We start from the raw sequence: 13,638 nt of genomic DNA, 5'->3' as shown, positions 1-13,638 counted from the left end.
TTGGCTTGGTGTATCCTCCTCCCTTCTGCTTGTGATGGTCGTTCAGCTAAAATTTGGGGGCCAACAGAGGTGAGGCAAAGAACCTCACCCCCCTGCTGGTACAAAGACCTATCCACAGGTGTGGCTGTATACTGGACCGGTAGTCAATGACGGGTAAGATCCAATTTCAATGGTACCAACCTAAGACAGGAGGCTGACGCCTTAAGGTCAGCTCATCCGACGACGGGTAAGGACCATATGTAGTATTGGACAACCTAAGGCAGGCACGGTCCCTAAGCCACATGCTTGTTGTTTAAACAGAGAGGGGGAGATGTTGAGAGCCACAGCTGAAAGGGGCCCCAGCAAACTTCCAGCTGCCAGCTGATTGGCTCCTCTGCGGTGATGCTCATTGGGCTGTTTCCCTGCCCTTTCAGACCACGGAGCTGCTCATTGGGGGACTTTTTTGGCTCTGCCCACGCAACCCAGCCAATCAGCCTCAAGAGCAGGAGGAGTGGGGGAGGTTGAGAGGCTTGTGGGAAGCCGGTGGTGGCAGTTGGGCTCTGAAGGTTTTCCTGAAGAGCTCCTGTGGTGTGGCATGTGTGTTCTAAAAATAAAGTTTGTTTCTTTTGACAAGTGGCCCCTGAATTGTGCCCAGCCAGACTGCGGCAGTCCAGGAGTGAAGCACATTGCAAGCAGAGGGAGCAGCGTAGCTGAGGACCTGGTGCAGGGAGAACAGGGTGCCTTCCAAAACTGGAGGAATTCAGTGTACAGGGAGAGCCTGTGACATGGGGCCTGTGCCTGCTGATCTGCCCTTCTCTTCAGAGAACACCCCATGTTCATTTGTTATAGAGCAACAGAAAACTAATCTAGTCACCATGTCCTAACATTGACAGAAATGTTCCCCTCTCTGCTTTGCTTCCCTGTTCTGTCCTTCCTTTGTCTCTGACTGACTCTCTCATCTTTTAACTTTATCTCTTCTCCCATTTTTATGTTGTACCCAGAAAACTGACTGCCAAATCACTGGGGTTTTTTTTTTTTTTTTTTTTTTGGCTACTGGGGATTGGACCTAGGCACTTTACCACTGAGCCATACCCCGAGTCCTTTTAATTTGTTTTAAATTTTGAGACAGGGTCTCGTTAAGCTGTTGAAGCTGGTCTTGAACTTGCAATCCTCCTGCCTCAGCCTCCCAAGTCACTGGGATTCCAGGTGTGCACCCACCATGTCAAGCCTGACTGCCAAATCAGTCTTTGGCTCAAGTCACAGATCAGATGCACCAGCTCCATGGCCTTGGATAAGTCCCTTTACTTTCAGACCCTCAATGTCCTGATCTGTGAAGGGAAATAATTAAAAGATTGTCATGAGGATTAAAAGAGAAAGGTCCCTAAGTGTCTAGCCAGAGTTTGAGTCTGCAGTAAGCAGGGCAAAATGTCCTGGGCCTAGGGCAGCTCTGGGACCTAACAAAAGACTACTCCAAGTTGGAAGCCCTGAGGGGCCAGGCAGGAGTATTTGGCTTTCATTCATTCACTTGGCAACAATTTGCTGTATCACATGCCAGGTTCTGGAGAAACAGGACTCAGCCATGGTCCCTGCCTTCTTGGTGCAGCCTGGATTCTAGGAACATTGCCCTTTCTGCTCCAGTAGTGAGGGTGGCTCTGCAGTGTGCCTGTCTTCTCTTACCAAACCATGAACATTTCCGGAGCAGCTGACCAAGGTCATTTCTGTCTGGATGGCCTGGATCACAGGCTGGATGGTGTATGGGCAGGTCAAAAGAAATTACTGGAAGGTAGTGTGGAGAACAACTGGTTTAACAACCTCTTACTATACAGAAGGGGAAACTGAGGTCTAGAAAACAAGAGTGTTTGCTCAAGTAACAGCAGGATGCAGCTAGCACACCTCACCCACAAAGTGCTAATTGATGGGGTAAAGCTTTGTTGTAGAGGTTTGCCCAGGTTTGAGGCTATAGATTTGATCTCTAGAATTGCAAAAAAAGCTAACTACCTATGAAGAAGACAAGCCCAGACACACAAAACTTAACTGGAGGCGGGACATGCAGCATGGCAGGGGAATTCCAGAAAGATTCATGGCGGCAGAAAGGAAGGGACAGGACCTTCTGGACACAGCTGGAACAAAACACAGAGACAGGAAAGCTTTAAATGAGCCCATTGGAGCCAGGTGTGGTGGTTCACACTGCAATCCCAGGAACTCAGGAGGCTAAGGCAGGAGGATCTCAAGTTCAACGTCAGCCATGACAACTTAGCAACACCCTGTCTCAAAATGAAAATAAAAAGATTGAGGAAAAAGGGTTGTGGATGTAGCTAAGTAGTAGGGTGCCCCTGGGTTCAATCCCCAGTACTCTCCCTCCCTCACACAAAGGCACACACAATGTTAAAAAAAAAAAAAAAAAAAGAACCATGAAGGAAGATGGAAAGGCCAGGCTGGGGCAGAGAACCTTGAATGCCCAGGTAAGGATTGGAGTAGAATTACTCCATGAACTATAAAGAATAAACCTGCTAAAGAAGGATGAAGAACTGTGAACCAGCTACTCCCATTTTCCAGGACAACAAGTACAATGTGGCAATGCTCTGGTGCCATCTGCCCCAGTGAAGACAGAGCTGTGGCTTCTAGCAAGAACACCAAATGACTCTTGAGTCATTTTCTGGGTAGTTCTCCTATGTGTGATTTCTTCCTCACATCTCCTCCATGACTTTTTCCTCGGCTTCATTTTCTCCTCTGTCGCTGACTTTCACCCTCCTATAAGCCCTCTGGCAGGGGCAAAGGCTTAATCGACTGATTCTTGTTATTTGCTTCTAGATGGAAGGATTCCAATATTTACATGTGAGTCCAAAAATCCAACTTACTGATGTACAAATCTGTTTGATGAATCAATGAGTAACTGGAAGAATCAGTGATGACCTCATGGTTCAGAACAAACAGACTTTGTAATCAGACCTGATTCTAATTGCTAAATCCTCTATGCCTCATTTTTGTTTTGTTTTGTGCAGGTCTGGGGATGAACCTAGAGCCTCGTGCATGCCAGGCAAAAGTTCTAACACTTAAGTCACATCCCCAACCCCCAAATTTTGTAATTGGATAGTGGGGAAAAGAATAAAAAATATCTCAAGGCAAGCACTGTTGCCAGTCTGTCAGTGAACCAAGCATGAGAATATGGGGTATTTCTAAGGTCCAGCAATCCTACCTCCTCAAAAAGTTGATTCAGTGGGACGCTGGTGGCCCTTGTGTCTATCAAAAGTGGCGGATGCACATAAGGAATAGTGTACAACAGCAAGGAACTAGATTTATGTGGGAAAATAGCTTTTTAAAACAGTGTCAGGGCATAAATAAGAAATACGAGATGTATAATGTACTGCTAATGGCGTAGATTAAAACTCAGACACAAATAGTTCATCAAATGTCAGTGGAAGGGGATGAGATTATAAAGAGAAGCAAAGCCACCACAAGGATCTCACCCGGATGGCTCAGCGCAGCGAACTAAGGACAACGGTCAGCTCACGGAATGCACCCGAAACAAACACACAAAACCCGAACACAACATGCAATCAACGGTGGTATCTGCTAACAACCTGTTAACTTTCAGAGGGAAGCAAAAGTTTGAAGAATAAGCGCGCAGGGAAAACATACGACCTGTCCCTGCACCTCCCTTCCCCGAGTCCCCGCACGCCGAGCGGGATTGGCTCCGCCGTCTCCGCCCCCCGGAACCTTGCCAGGATCTTTGGCTGGAAAAAACGATCCGGTATTTTAACCCAGTGCTATCCCTAAGCGACTCTTCCCCCCTCTCACACAGACTGAGGTCATCAAGTGGGGAGTTGAGGAGACCGACAAAGTCCCATCCCAGTCAAATCCGGGCATCCTCCTCGCCGGCCTTGAGCCACTAAGAGAACCTGGACTGGGAGGCAGGCAATTTGAGATCCAGTTCTCAAAAGCACTGAGCCCACAGGCCTTAGTAGTCTTCCCGCGAGCCGCGGGTGCGCGGGACGTCGCTTTGGCTTTTGCAGCAGGGCTGGGCTCGGGGATCGTCTGTCTCAGTCCGGCCGAGCCCGGCCGACTCCTGGGCGCGCGCTGGGACGCCGCTTTTACCTTGGTCGGGACCCGCCAGGGCGCGCACTTGGATTTCATGGCCCCCTGAAGTCCCATCGGAGGTGCAGCCGCGGACCCCAAGGGGCCTCCAAGGGCGCAGGAGCGTCAGAGCGCGCAGCATAGCGCGGGCTGGGAAGGGCTACTTGGCTCGGCAGTTGCTGGGCTCCGCGGAAGACGCGCAGTTCCGGCGGCGGGCGAGGCCTTGCAAACTGCTCCACCTATGGGCCGACGCAGCGCCCCTGTCCTTAGCCCAGGGTGGTGGTGGAAAAGCTCTGCACCTCCTTGTGATTGGGGGCAAAGCTTTTGTCCGCGCTTTGATTCGAAAAACAGGAATAGCGACAGTGACTACCTCGTGGTGGCATGGAGATTGAATGGGATGTGTGACCTTTGCTTACACATATATGCAATAGATATGCTTTCATTTAAAATATGTCATTCATTAGCCGAGCATTGTCTACATTCACTTACTTCCCTGAGTCGCCTCCCGTTTGTGCCTCAAATATAATGGAGGGTGACAGTGAGGCCAGTGCCTCACCTCTCACTAAATGTAATGCTCCTTCCAATTGAATGCTCAATAAATTGGCTCACAAAAATATTCGTGAATTGCTAGCTTCTGTCTCCCGTTGTCCACCCAAACTCCCTTTACAGACTCTAGCAGGGCGGTGTTTGGCTCCCATGTAGTGGAACACTCAAGAGTGTTCAGTGAATATGCTCCCTGTCCCCTCATTTCCTACCCTTTATTTGTTGAAGACCCCAAAGCCACCAACAGTTCTGCCCTATGCTGTACTGTTAGGTGATCTAAAAATTCTCTTTCAAGTCCCTGCTATTTGGGGGGTCTCTTTGTCACCAATTAATACAGCCTCTTTAACAAAAATAAGATTACTGGTTTTTTGTTTGTTTGTTTTTGGTACTGGGGGGATTGAACTCAGGGGCACTCAGGGCCCTCAACCACTGAGCCACAAACAGGGTCTCACTGAGTTGCTTAGTGCCTTGCCATTGCTGAGGCTGGCTTTGAACTCATGATCTTCCTGCCTCAGCCTCCCTAGCCGCTGGGATTATAGGTGTGCGCCCACCACAACCAGCGGGATTACTATTGTTTTGAGTCCTGGGCGAACAACCAACCAGAGATATTTTGGTTACAAGTACCAATTACAAGTGAAAGCTACCTAAACTGGCTTAAGTAAAAGAGTTTTAGTACCAGGGTACAATGAGCAGAATGGGCAGTTGGAAATGTCCTGGTTTGGGCTGCTATGGCAAGCATACTATGGGATGGGTGGTTTAAACAACAAATACTTCTTTCTCAGTCTGGCAAGCTAGAAAGTCTCAGAGCCAGGCACTACCAGCCCCAGTGTTGAGAGGGCTTGCTTCAGGTTTTACCACCATTTTCTCTCTGTGGCCTCATATGGCAGGCAGCAGAGAGGGTTGAACTCAAGCTCTTCTGTCTTTTACAAGGGCATATTCCTATTCATGAGGGTTCCATCCTCACAAACTAATTACCTCCCTGAGTCTCTATCTTCTGTCACCACAGTTGGGATTAGGCTTCAATACATGAATTGTCAGGGTGTCGGGGGTAGATATTCAGTCCATAAAAGGAGCCAGATGCCTCCTTTCTGGAGGTGCATGGTCTGATCCTGCTGCTTCTCCTGGGCTCCTTTCATACTGAAGCTTCCTCAACTCTCCATGGCTTTTTTTTTGCCAGAGATTGAACCCAGGGGCACTTAACCACTGAGCCACACCTCCAGCCCTTTTAAATATTTTATTTAGAGACAGATCTCATAAGTTGCTTAGCACCCCACTAAGTTGCTGAGACTGGCCTTGAACTTGAGATCCTCCTGCTTCAGCCTCCTGAGCCACTGTGATTACAGGTATATACACCACTACACCTGGCTTCTTCTCTCCGTGGTTTTTGAATTTAAGCATTTACCATTATCAAGCAACACAGATCAGTCTAAATCCATATTCCAAGAGTTTTTGGTGGGCCTGCATTGCCCAGGCACCCATTTGGGGTTCAGCTAGGAGATGGAGGCTGCATGTGGTTAAATATGATCACTAGGGCTGCAGAGAGAACATCCCCTAGGGAAAGAATTAAGTCAGCCCCTCCACATTGATATGGAGCCAGGTGGGGGAGAAAATAAGTTTCTTTTGGAACATGATGCTTTTGAATGATGCTGACCTCAGAGGAAATGGTTTGTGAGAGGCAGACAACAGCAGATAAGAGAGCCCAACAGAGGGGCCTGCAGTTCAGGATTGGGAGTATAGGGCTTGAACTTTGAGTTGGAACGAGGTCTGCAGCCTGAACACTAGAAAATACTTGCTTCAAGACATTTATCACTATTAGAAAATAACTTATTTTTGTTTTCTTCACTAAAATAAAATTTCCATTAGAACATGGACTTTGTTTTCTTCACTGCCAAGCACATAGCAGTCACTCAATAAATATTTACTGAATGAATGAGTGCCAGGCTCTGTTCTGAGGGCAAGGGTTGGGCTATTGTCCCCTTTCCCAAAGGATTACCCTATTTTGAGGAGTTCAGCCAGGTGGGCCTGGACACCTGCTAGGGTTGGAAGAGAGGCTGGGGGTATGGGAAGAACTTGGCTGTGGATGGCCAGGCACATATCTGGGATGGTGAGGGTGGGTAGTGTCTTTCTGTTGCCTGTTTACTGGATCACATATGAGGGTTAAAACAGAATATGATTAAATCTTCTTTCTGTTTCCACATTTCATGTATTCTTTCTGGCTAGAGCATTCTCAGATGAGACGAGGATGGACAGTTGAGTCAGTGTACAGAGACCTCCTTGACTCTCAGGACTGAGACCACCCCACCAAGCTAGACTAGGGATGCTTGCACTAGCTGTTGGCCTAAAGAATGTGAAGGAAGGGAGAAGGAGATCAGAAGAAGGCATGGGGCAAAAAGGAGTTAGAGAACTAGAAGTAGGAAATGGAGAAATAAAGAGAAAAGACAGAGGGGACATATTTAAGGAAGAAATAATACCCGTTATCCACAGTCATTTCCAGATAATAGAATGCAATACTTCATAATCCATTCTCTGAGGCCAGCATTATCTTAATACCAAATCAGATTAAGACATTATATGAGAGGAACATTATGGACTAATATCTCTTATGAACACTGGCCAAAAAAATCCTTGACAAAACATTAGCAAATAAAATCCAACAATTGTTGGATTATTATTATATATATTATATTATTATAACCATGTCCTAATGCAATTTATGAATGCAATTTATTTCAAATATCCAAAGCTGGCTCATTTTTTTTTTCCAGTGCTGGTGATAAAGCATAGGGCTTTGTGTGTGCGCCAGGCAAATGCTTTCCCACAGAGCTACATCCCTCAGCCCTCTGGTTCAATGGTTTAACTTTTGGAAATCAATGTAGTCTGCTATATCAACAAGCTAAAGAAAAAACATCTGATCATATTGTTGACTGATGCACAAGCATTTGACAAGGATACCTGGTGTGGTGGTGCACAGTGAAAATCCTAGCAGCTGAGGAGGCTGAAACAGGAGGATTGAGAGTTCAAAGCCAGCCTCAGCAAAGCTAAGTGCTAAGCAACTCAGTGAGATCCTGTCTTTAAATAAAATATAAAAAGGGCTGGGATGTAGCTCAGTGGTTGACTGGGTTCAATCCCCAGTACCAAAAAAAAAAAAAAAATTGACAAGGGAAAAAGAATTCTGGAAGATGGCAGAGTAGGAAGCAGAAGGAGTCTGTCTCCTTATCCGAACAACAATTACACTTGGCAGAATTGGTCTGAAGTACCTATTTTGGAACTCTTATAGTCTGTTGAAAACTTGAAACTCCTAGGGGAAGGTATAGACCATAAATGTAGTTGGTTTTAGTCAATTTTTAAAAATTTTAAAATTTTTTGTAGTTATAGATAGACAGCATATCTTTATTTTGTTTATTTTTATGTGGTGTTGAGGATCGAACCCAGTGCCTCACATGCAAGGCAAATACTCTGTCACTGAGCCACAACCTCAGCCCCTTAGCCCTTTTAAATATTTTATTTAGAGACAGCGTCTCGCCGAGTTGACAGGACCTTGCTAAATTGGTGAGGCTGGCTTTGAACTTGAGATCCTCCTGCCTTAGCTTCCCAAGCTGCTGGGATTACAGGCATGTGCCACTGCACCCAGCCTGGATTCCTAGGATTTTAAATGAACTTCCAGGGTTCCTGTTTACCTGAAAGCTTTGGAACCTCCAGGGAAAATCAAAGGAAAATTTGGGGTTGAAGGCAAAAATGAAATTTGTGTCTTTTCACGTTCACCAATCCTGGGAATAATCAGGATCAGGAAGGAGAATGGCATAATTATTACTAGGAGTTAAAATCATGAGTTTTGCTATCAGTCAACTTTGGCCCAAACCTTCTTGGCTCCAATGCTTGTTAACAGGCCCAAATCTGGTCTTTTGCTGCTCAAAAGTCAATGCTCGGGAGACATGAGCTGGTGGAAAGGAAATCAGTTTTATTGAACAGGTGGCCTGAGATAACCGAACGGAGGGGCTATTGTCTTCAAAGCCCCATCTTAGGGAACTCAGGGACACAAAGGGCTTTTATAGAGGGAAAGGAAGGGGAGGGGCAGAAAGACTATGTGCTGAGGTGCACATCCAGGCTCTGTAACTGTATTTGTCATTCAAGGGGGTATTTTTCTTTTTTTTGCTGGAACATCCTTGAGGTTAATAACTGACCTTCACTTCCTAGGCTGGCTTTTGAAAACGAATTTTTAAACAAACACATTATTTCCCTGCAAGTTAAACATGATTCCACTTTTAATTAAAGAACAATATGAGCAAGTCCTTGGCCCACATTTTTATGTTATCTGAGGACTGCCAGGTGTCTGTCCTGGGTTCTGTAAATCCAGAGAAAAGTGAATGATCAGTAAGTTTTTTTTTTTTTTTAAAGAGAGAGAGAGAGAGAAATTTTCAACATTTATTTTTTCGTTTTCGGCAGACACAACATCTTTGTTTGTATGTGGTACTGGGGATCCAACCCAGGCCGCACGCATGCCAGGTGAGAGCGCTACCGCTTGAGCCACATCCCCAGCCCAGTAAGTTTAATTGTGTGTTTCATTTGAGTTCCTTTTTCTGGACGAGCTAAACTTGCAGTTAATCATTAGGATACAAAAAACAGCTTTCACCAGAGAACAGAGGAGACAGAAAAAGGCAACATTTTTCATCCATTTGCAGCTCCAGTCAGAGGTGTCCTCTAAGCCAAGCTGGAGAAAGTTAGTGATTTTTAAAATCAGTTAAAGGCAAGTGAAGCTGAAGATTTATTTTTTCCTTTAGTTACTTGCTTATTTTCAATAAGTCCCTGACCAAATTGCTTAACCTCCACCCTTCTTTCTTTGTCTGCAAAGTGGTGGTAATAAACCTTGACTGGAATCAAGGGCTGGAGGATTCATCTTCATTATCACCATTGTCACTGTGCTTGCCAGGCACACCACTGCCATAGGGTAGGTATTGTTATCATCTTCATTTACAAATGGAAGGAAGCCATGAATCAGAAAGGTTAAGTAACTTTCCTGAGGATGGCCAGCTAGTAGCTTGGTTTATGTTTGATCCCAGGACTCCATAACCTTCTTAAAACACTGATACTGTTTTGCCTTCTAAATACTTAGCACCCTGCCTGGCTCGCAATAAATGTTGCATTATTATTGGTAGTAATTAATTTGGAATGTCACTCAAATATTCCAGCTTTTTTGGGTCATCACTATATCCATTAAGGTTTTTTTTTTTGTGTGTGTGTGCGTCTGTGTTTGTGTGTTGGGGATGGAACCCACGGCCTCTCATGTGCTAGGTAAGCATTTTACTACTGAGCTAAGCTCCCAATTCTTCCATTAAAGTTTAAATAAAACGGGGATTTAACTCCCTTTTAGAGCCTAATGGGAAAATCTAAGCTTTCCCCTGTGTCTTTCAAGATTAATTGCAATTTTGGCTGGAGGTATGCTCAGTGATAGAGTGAATGTGTGAATGTTCAGCATGTGCAAGGTCCTGGTTTGATCCTCAGCACCCCCCAAAAAAATTTGGGTTTATATTAAGCCTGGTCATTTCTGATGCTATGCCCCTGCTTTCAATGAATTAATTCATATTAAGGATCATCTGGCCTTTCTTCCATATCTCTTCTCTGTAACTTACTGGACATGGCTACAATTCCTTCACTCCCTAAAAAAACCACAGACAAGATGCATGTGGTAGATTTTTACAGAAGGTTTGGGAACAAGTACAAGACTTCACTTCTCATGAGTAAAAGAGGTTAATGCTAAATGTTACAGGCTGAATTCTGTCCTCCCGAATTCATATGTTGAAGTTCTAACCCCTAGTACCTCATGATATTTGGAGATTGGATATCCAAAGAGGTAATTAAGTTCAAATGAAGTCATGGGGGTGGGCCCTAATCCAGTAAGACCAGTGTCCTTACAAGAAGAGGGAATTTGGATAGAGATGAATATAGAGGGAAGACTGTGTGAAGACACAGGGGAAAATGGCCATCCATAAGCCAATGAGAGAAACCTCATATGAGAAACAGGATTTTTTTTTTTTTTTAGAGAGAGAGAGAGAGAGAATTTTTTAATATTAATTTTTTTTTTTTAGTTTTCAGCGGACACAACATCTTTGTTTGTATGTGGTGCTGAGGATTGAACCTGGGCCGCATGCATGCCAGGCGAGCGGGCCACCGCTTGAGCCACATCCCCAGCCCGAGAAACAGGACTTTTGGCCTTTAGAATCTTGAGAAAGTAAACTTCTATTGTTCAAACCACTCAGCCTAGTGGTAGTTTGTTATGACAGCCCTAGCAAACTAATACACTAATTGGAGGAAGTTCTAAGAGGAAATCTTGGGCCTGGTTTAAAGAATAAAATGGTTGCTCTGCCCTCTTTCTATAATATTACTGTTTCTGGGACTCTAAGGGAGCTTACTTAGCAAAGGAGCAAAGAAAATGGGATGATAGTTCTCACGACCATAGGAAACAACATTTTCCCCCCCTCCTTTTAAAACATAGATTGTTTTAAGAAGAAATGCTCCCTTAGAATATCTTCTCAACTGATATCTAATTTTTTAAAAATCTTATTATTTTAAGTATAAAAGCTATATATACAGAATACACTCACACTGCTGGAGGGGGATGTCTCTAATTGGAAAGTATTTAGCAAATATCTGTTAGAATTATAAATGCACAATCTCTGCTCGACATGGTAATGCATGTGCTTGTAGTCTTGGCTGCTAGGAGTCTGATGCAAGAGAATTTTTTGAGTCCAGGAGTTTAAGGCCAGCCTGGGTGACATAGCAAGAACCCATTAAAATAGTACACACACACACACATACACACACACACACTGTCAGCTTTATATTGCTGTGATCAAAATACCCCAAAAGACCAACTTGGAAGAAGAAGAATTTATTTTGGGCTCACAGTTTCAGAGGTTCAGCCCATGGTTGGCTGATTTCATTGCTTTAGGCCAGATAAGGCAGAACACCATGGCCCAAGTGCAACAGTAGAGGAAAGCTGCTCTCCTCATGGCAGGCTGGAAGGTAGGTCAGAATGGGTCAAAGGGAGATCTGTGCCTCACTTTGACCCATTCTGACCCATTCCTTTCTGTGATGACATGAAGTACACAATTTGAGAGACAGGGTAGAGTAAGGGCATTGAAGAGGAATGCATTTGCTACATCTTTGCTAGGCATATTTATACATATAAATCTATAGTACAGAGATGTGATCTAAGAAGGTATTTTTAATTCTGCTTGGTAACCAGACATGTTAACCATTACTGGCATGAGGTTATCTTTCTTTCTTTGTTTTTGGTACCAGGGATTGAACCCAGGGGCACTTTACCACTGAGCTACATCCCTAGTGTTCTTTATTTTTTGAGGCATCTAAGTTGCTTAGGGCCTCCTCTCTTCACCATGGTTGATTTTGGGACCGTCAGCAAAAGAGTCTCTGCAAATGAGTTCAGCGTAGATAAACTTCCTATTTTTGTGTTGCCCTGATTTACTTGGCCACTGGCTGGGAAGAAATCAGCACTCCAGGTGTGAACACCCCCTTACCAGTTTTTCACAAACTTGTATCCAGTATAGTAGTTTGGAGAACCAGACATGTTAACCTCTGGCCTTGAGCTGGGGCTTCACAGAGATGTCTACATTTCTAAGATAAGAAAAGTTACCAATTGGGCTCCATGGTACAGCTAGCAGGGGGAGGAAAAAAAAGGGGAGAAGAAGCTCTCCCCTTCTCAGGTGATGTCCTTGAAGGTTTAACTTGCCCAGAACAGTGAAAGAAAAAACTGCTTTTATGTAAACTTCTGTATGCTGTGAACTTCTGAGCCCCTTCCCTTACATGCTGGGTATAAAACTCTGAAACTACCTGAACTCGGGGTTCAGGGGTTTGATTGATTAACAGCAAAAGCTGTGCCCTCTGAACCTGGCTGCAGCCAAATAAAACTGTTTCCTGCTATCTTTGGTGCCTTGCCTTGTCTGTCCCTACAACAATACCTGTGGCTAAGGTTTAACAATTGATTTAATAGTGTTGTTTGTGTCCAGGTATGTGAACATGACCTTTAAGTCTGGACTTTTACTTAATCCATGTGAAAGTGGACTTTATACCATGGCCACTCTTGTTTCGTCCTGCAAGCCCCCTTTCTACTTATCCTTATTGCTTCTATTCCACCTCATCACTCATTTTATCCTACCAAAACACCTTTTGAGAATTTCAGGTTAGAAAACAAAGATGCATAGCTGGAGACTGAAGATCGTGCATCTATGGGCAAGCTTCTCCTTTCCTTGATGAGTGTATACTGTAAGTTTATCTCATGCATTGACTCTCCTACCACCATCACTAATGCAATAGAGAAAGTTAAAAAGACTCTCATTAAAAGAACATTAAAGAATCTCAGGCATGTAGAATCCCCTTTTGCCCAATCCCTCCTGTCTCAGGCCCTACTCCAGGTCTTCTCTCTCAAGGTGAAGACTAAACAGGCCCAGGGCGTGGGAGGTGACTTGTGTTACGATACTGAGAGCTTGGTCCCGGTAGGATCAGACTAACACCCCACAGGGCACGCGCAGCCGCGCATGCGCACTGCCGAGTCCGCCCGGCAGGCCCCGCCTCCCGCCCCACCGGCCTGCCTTGAGAGCGCTTGCTGCTGCCGGGGCTTCAGTCGGTTGGAACCCGCTTCTGCTGAGCCTGTGTCTGCCGGCAGCAGGCCCAGCCATGCCTTCTCGCGCGTGCAAGTCTCCGCCCCAGCGCCGGGTGTTTGTAGTGGGGGTTGGCATGACCAAGGTAAACAGAGGGGCGGACTTTGTTCCCGGGAGGCCTGGAACCCCAAGGTGATGGGAAACGGGGGCTAGGTTCTTTCCCCCTCCTTCCCACCAGGGGACGACCCTCCTTCCTAGCTCCGGCTTCTTGGAGCGTGGGACATCAGAGAGGCCGCTCGAGTGGGAAGTGATATTGGTGTCTCCTGTCGTGCCTCGGATTGGTCCTGAGGCCAATTATTTATTCTTCCTCCTCCCTTCTCTCTTCTTCCTTGTCAGTTTGTGAAGGAGCCCCCAAGTTAACCCAGGG

General features: G+C 45.3%; 2 protein-coding genes across 9 annotated transcripts in view; one reads left to right on the top strand and one right to left on the bottom strand.

The window, feature by feature from the left end:
• Echdc2 (enoyl-CoA hydratase domain containing 2) overlaps positions 1-13,326 on the bottom strand; it is a 48,282-nt gene extending 34,956 nt beyond the window's left edge. For 3 of the 7 annotated variants that reach the window (XM_048815370.1, XM_048815371.1, XM_015484988.2), the window contains exon 1: positions 4,075-4,365. In XM_048815370.1, coding sequence (XP_048671327.1) covers positions 4,075-4,195 — 121 coding nt within the window. In that variant the 5' untranslated portion in view covers positions 4,196-4,365. Of the gene's footprint in view, positions 1-4,074; positions 4,366-13,202 lie in introns of those variants that run through there. The other 4 variants (XM_048815367.1, XM_048815373.1, XM_048815372.1 and 1 more) reach the window with 4 other exon arrangements.
• Positions 13,213-13,638, top strand: part of Scp2 (sterol carrier protein 2) — a 113,454-nt gene continuing 113,028 nt past the window's right edge. For both annotated transcript variants that reach the window (XM_015484986.2, XM_015484985.2), the window contains exon 1: positions 13,213-13,356. In XM_015484986.2, the coding sequence (XP_015340472.1) occupies positions 13,288-13,356 (69 nt within the window). In that variant the 5' untranslated portion in view covers positions 13,213-13,287. The remainder of the gene's footprint in view (positions 13,357-13,638) is intronic.

This window comes from Marmota marmota, unplaced genomic scaffold, assembly GCF_001458135.2.
Source record: "Marmota marmota marmota unplaced genomic scaffold, marMar, whole genome shotgun sequence".
Taxonomy (NCBI): Eukaryota; Metazoa; Chordata; class Mammalia; order Rodentia; family Sciuridae; genus Marmota; species Marmota marmota.
The sequence above is the reverse complement of the archived record's forward strand: the minus strand, read 5'-3'. Positions and strand labels throughout refer to the sequence as shown.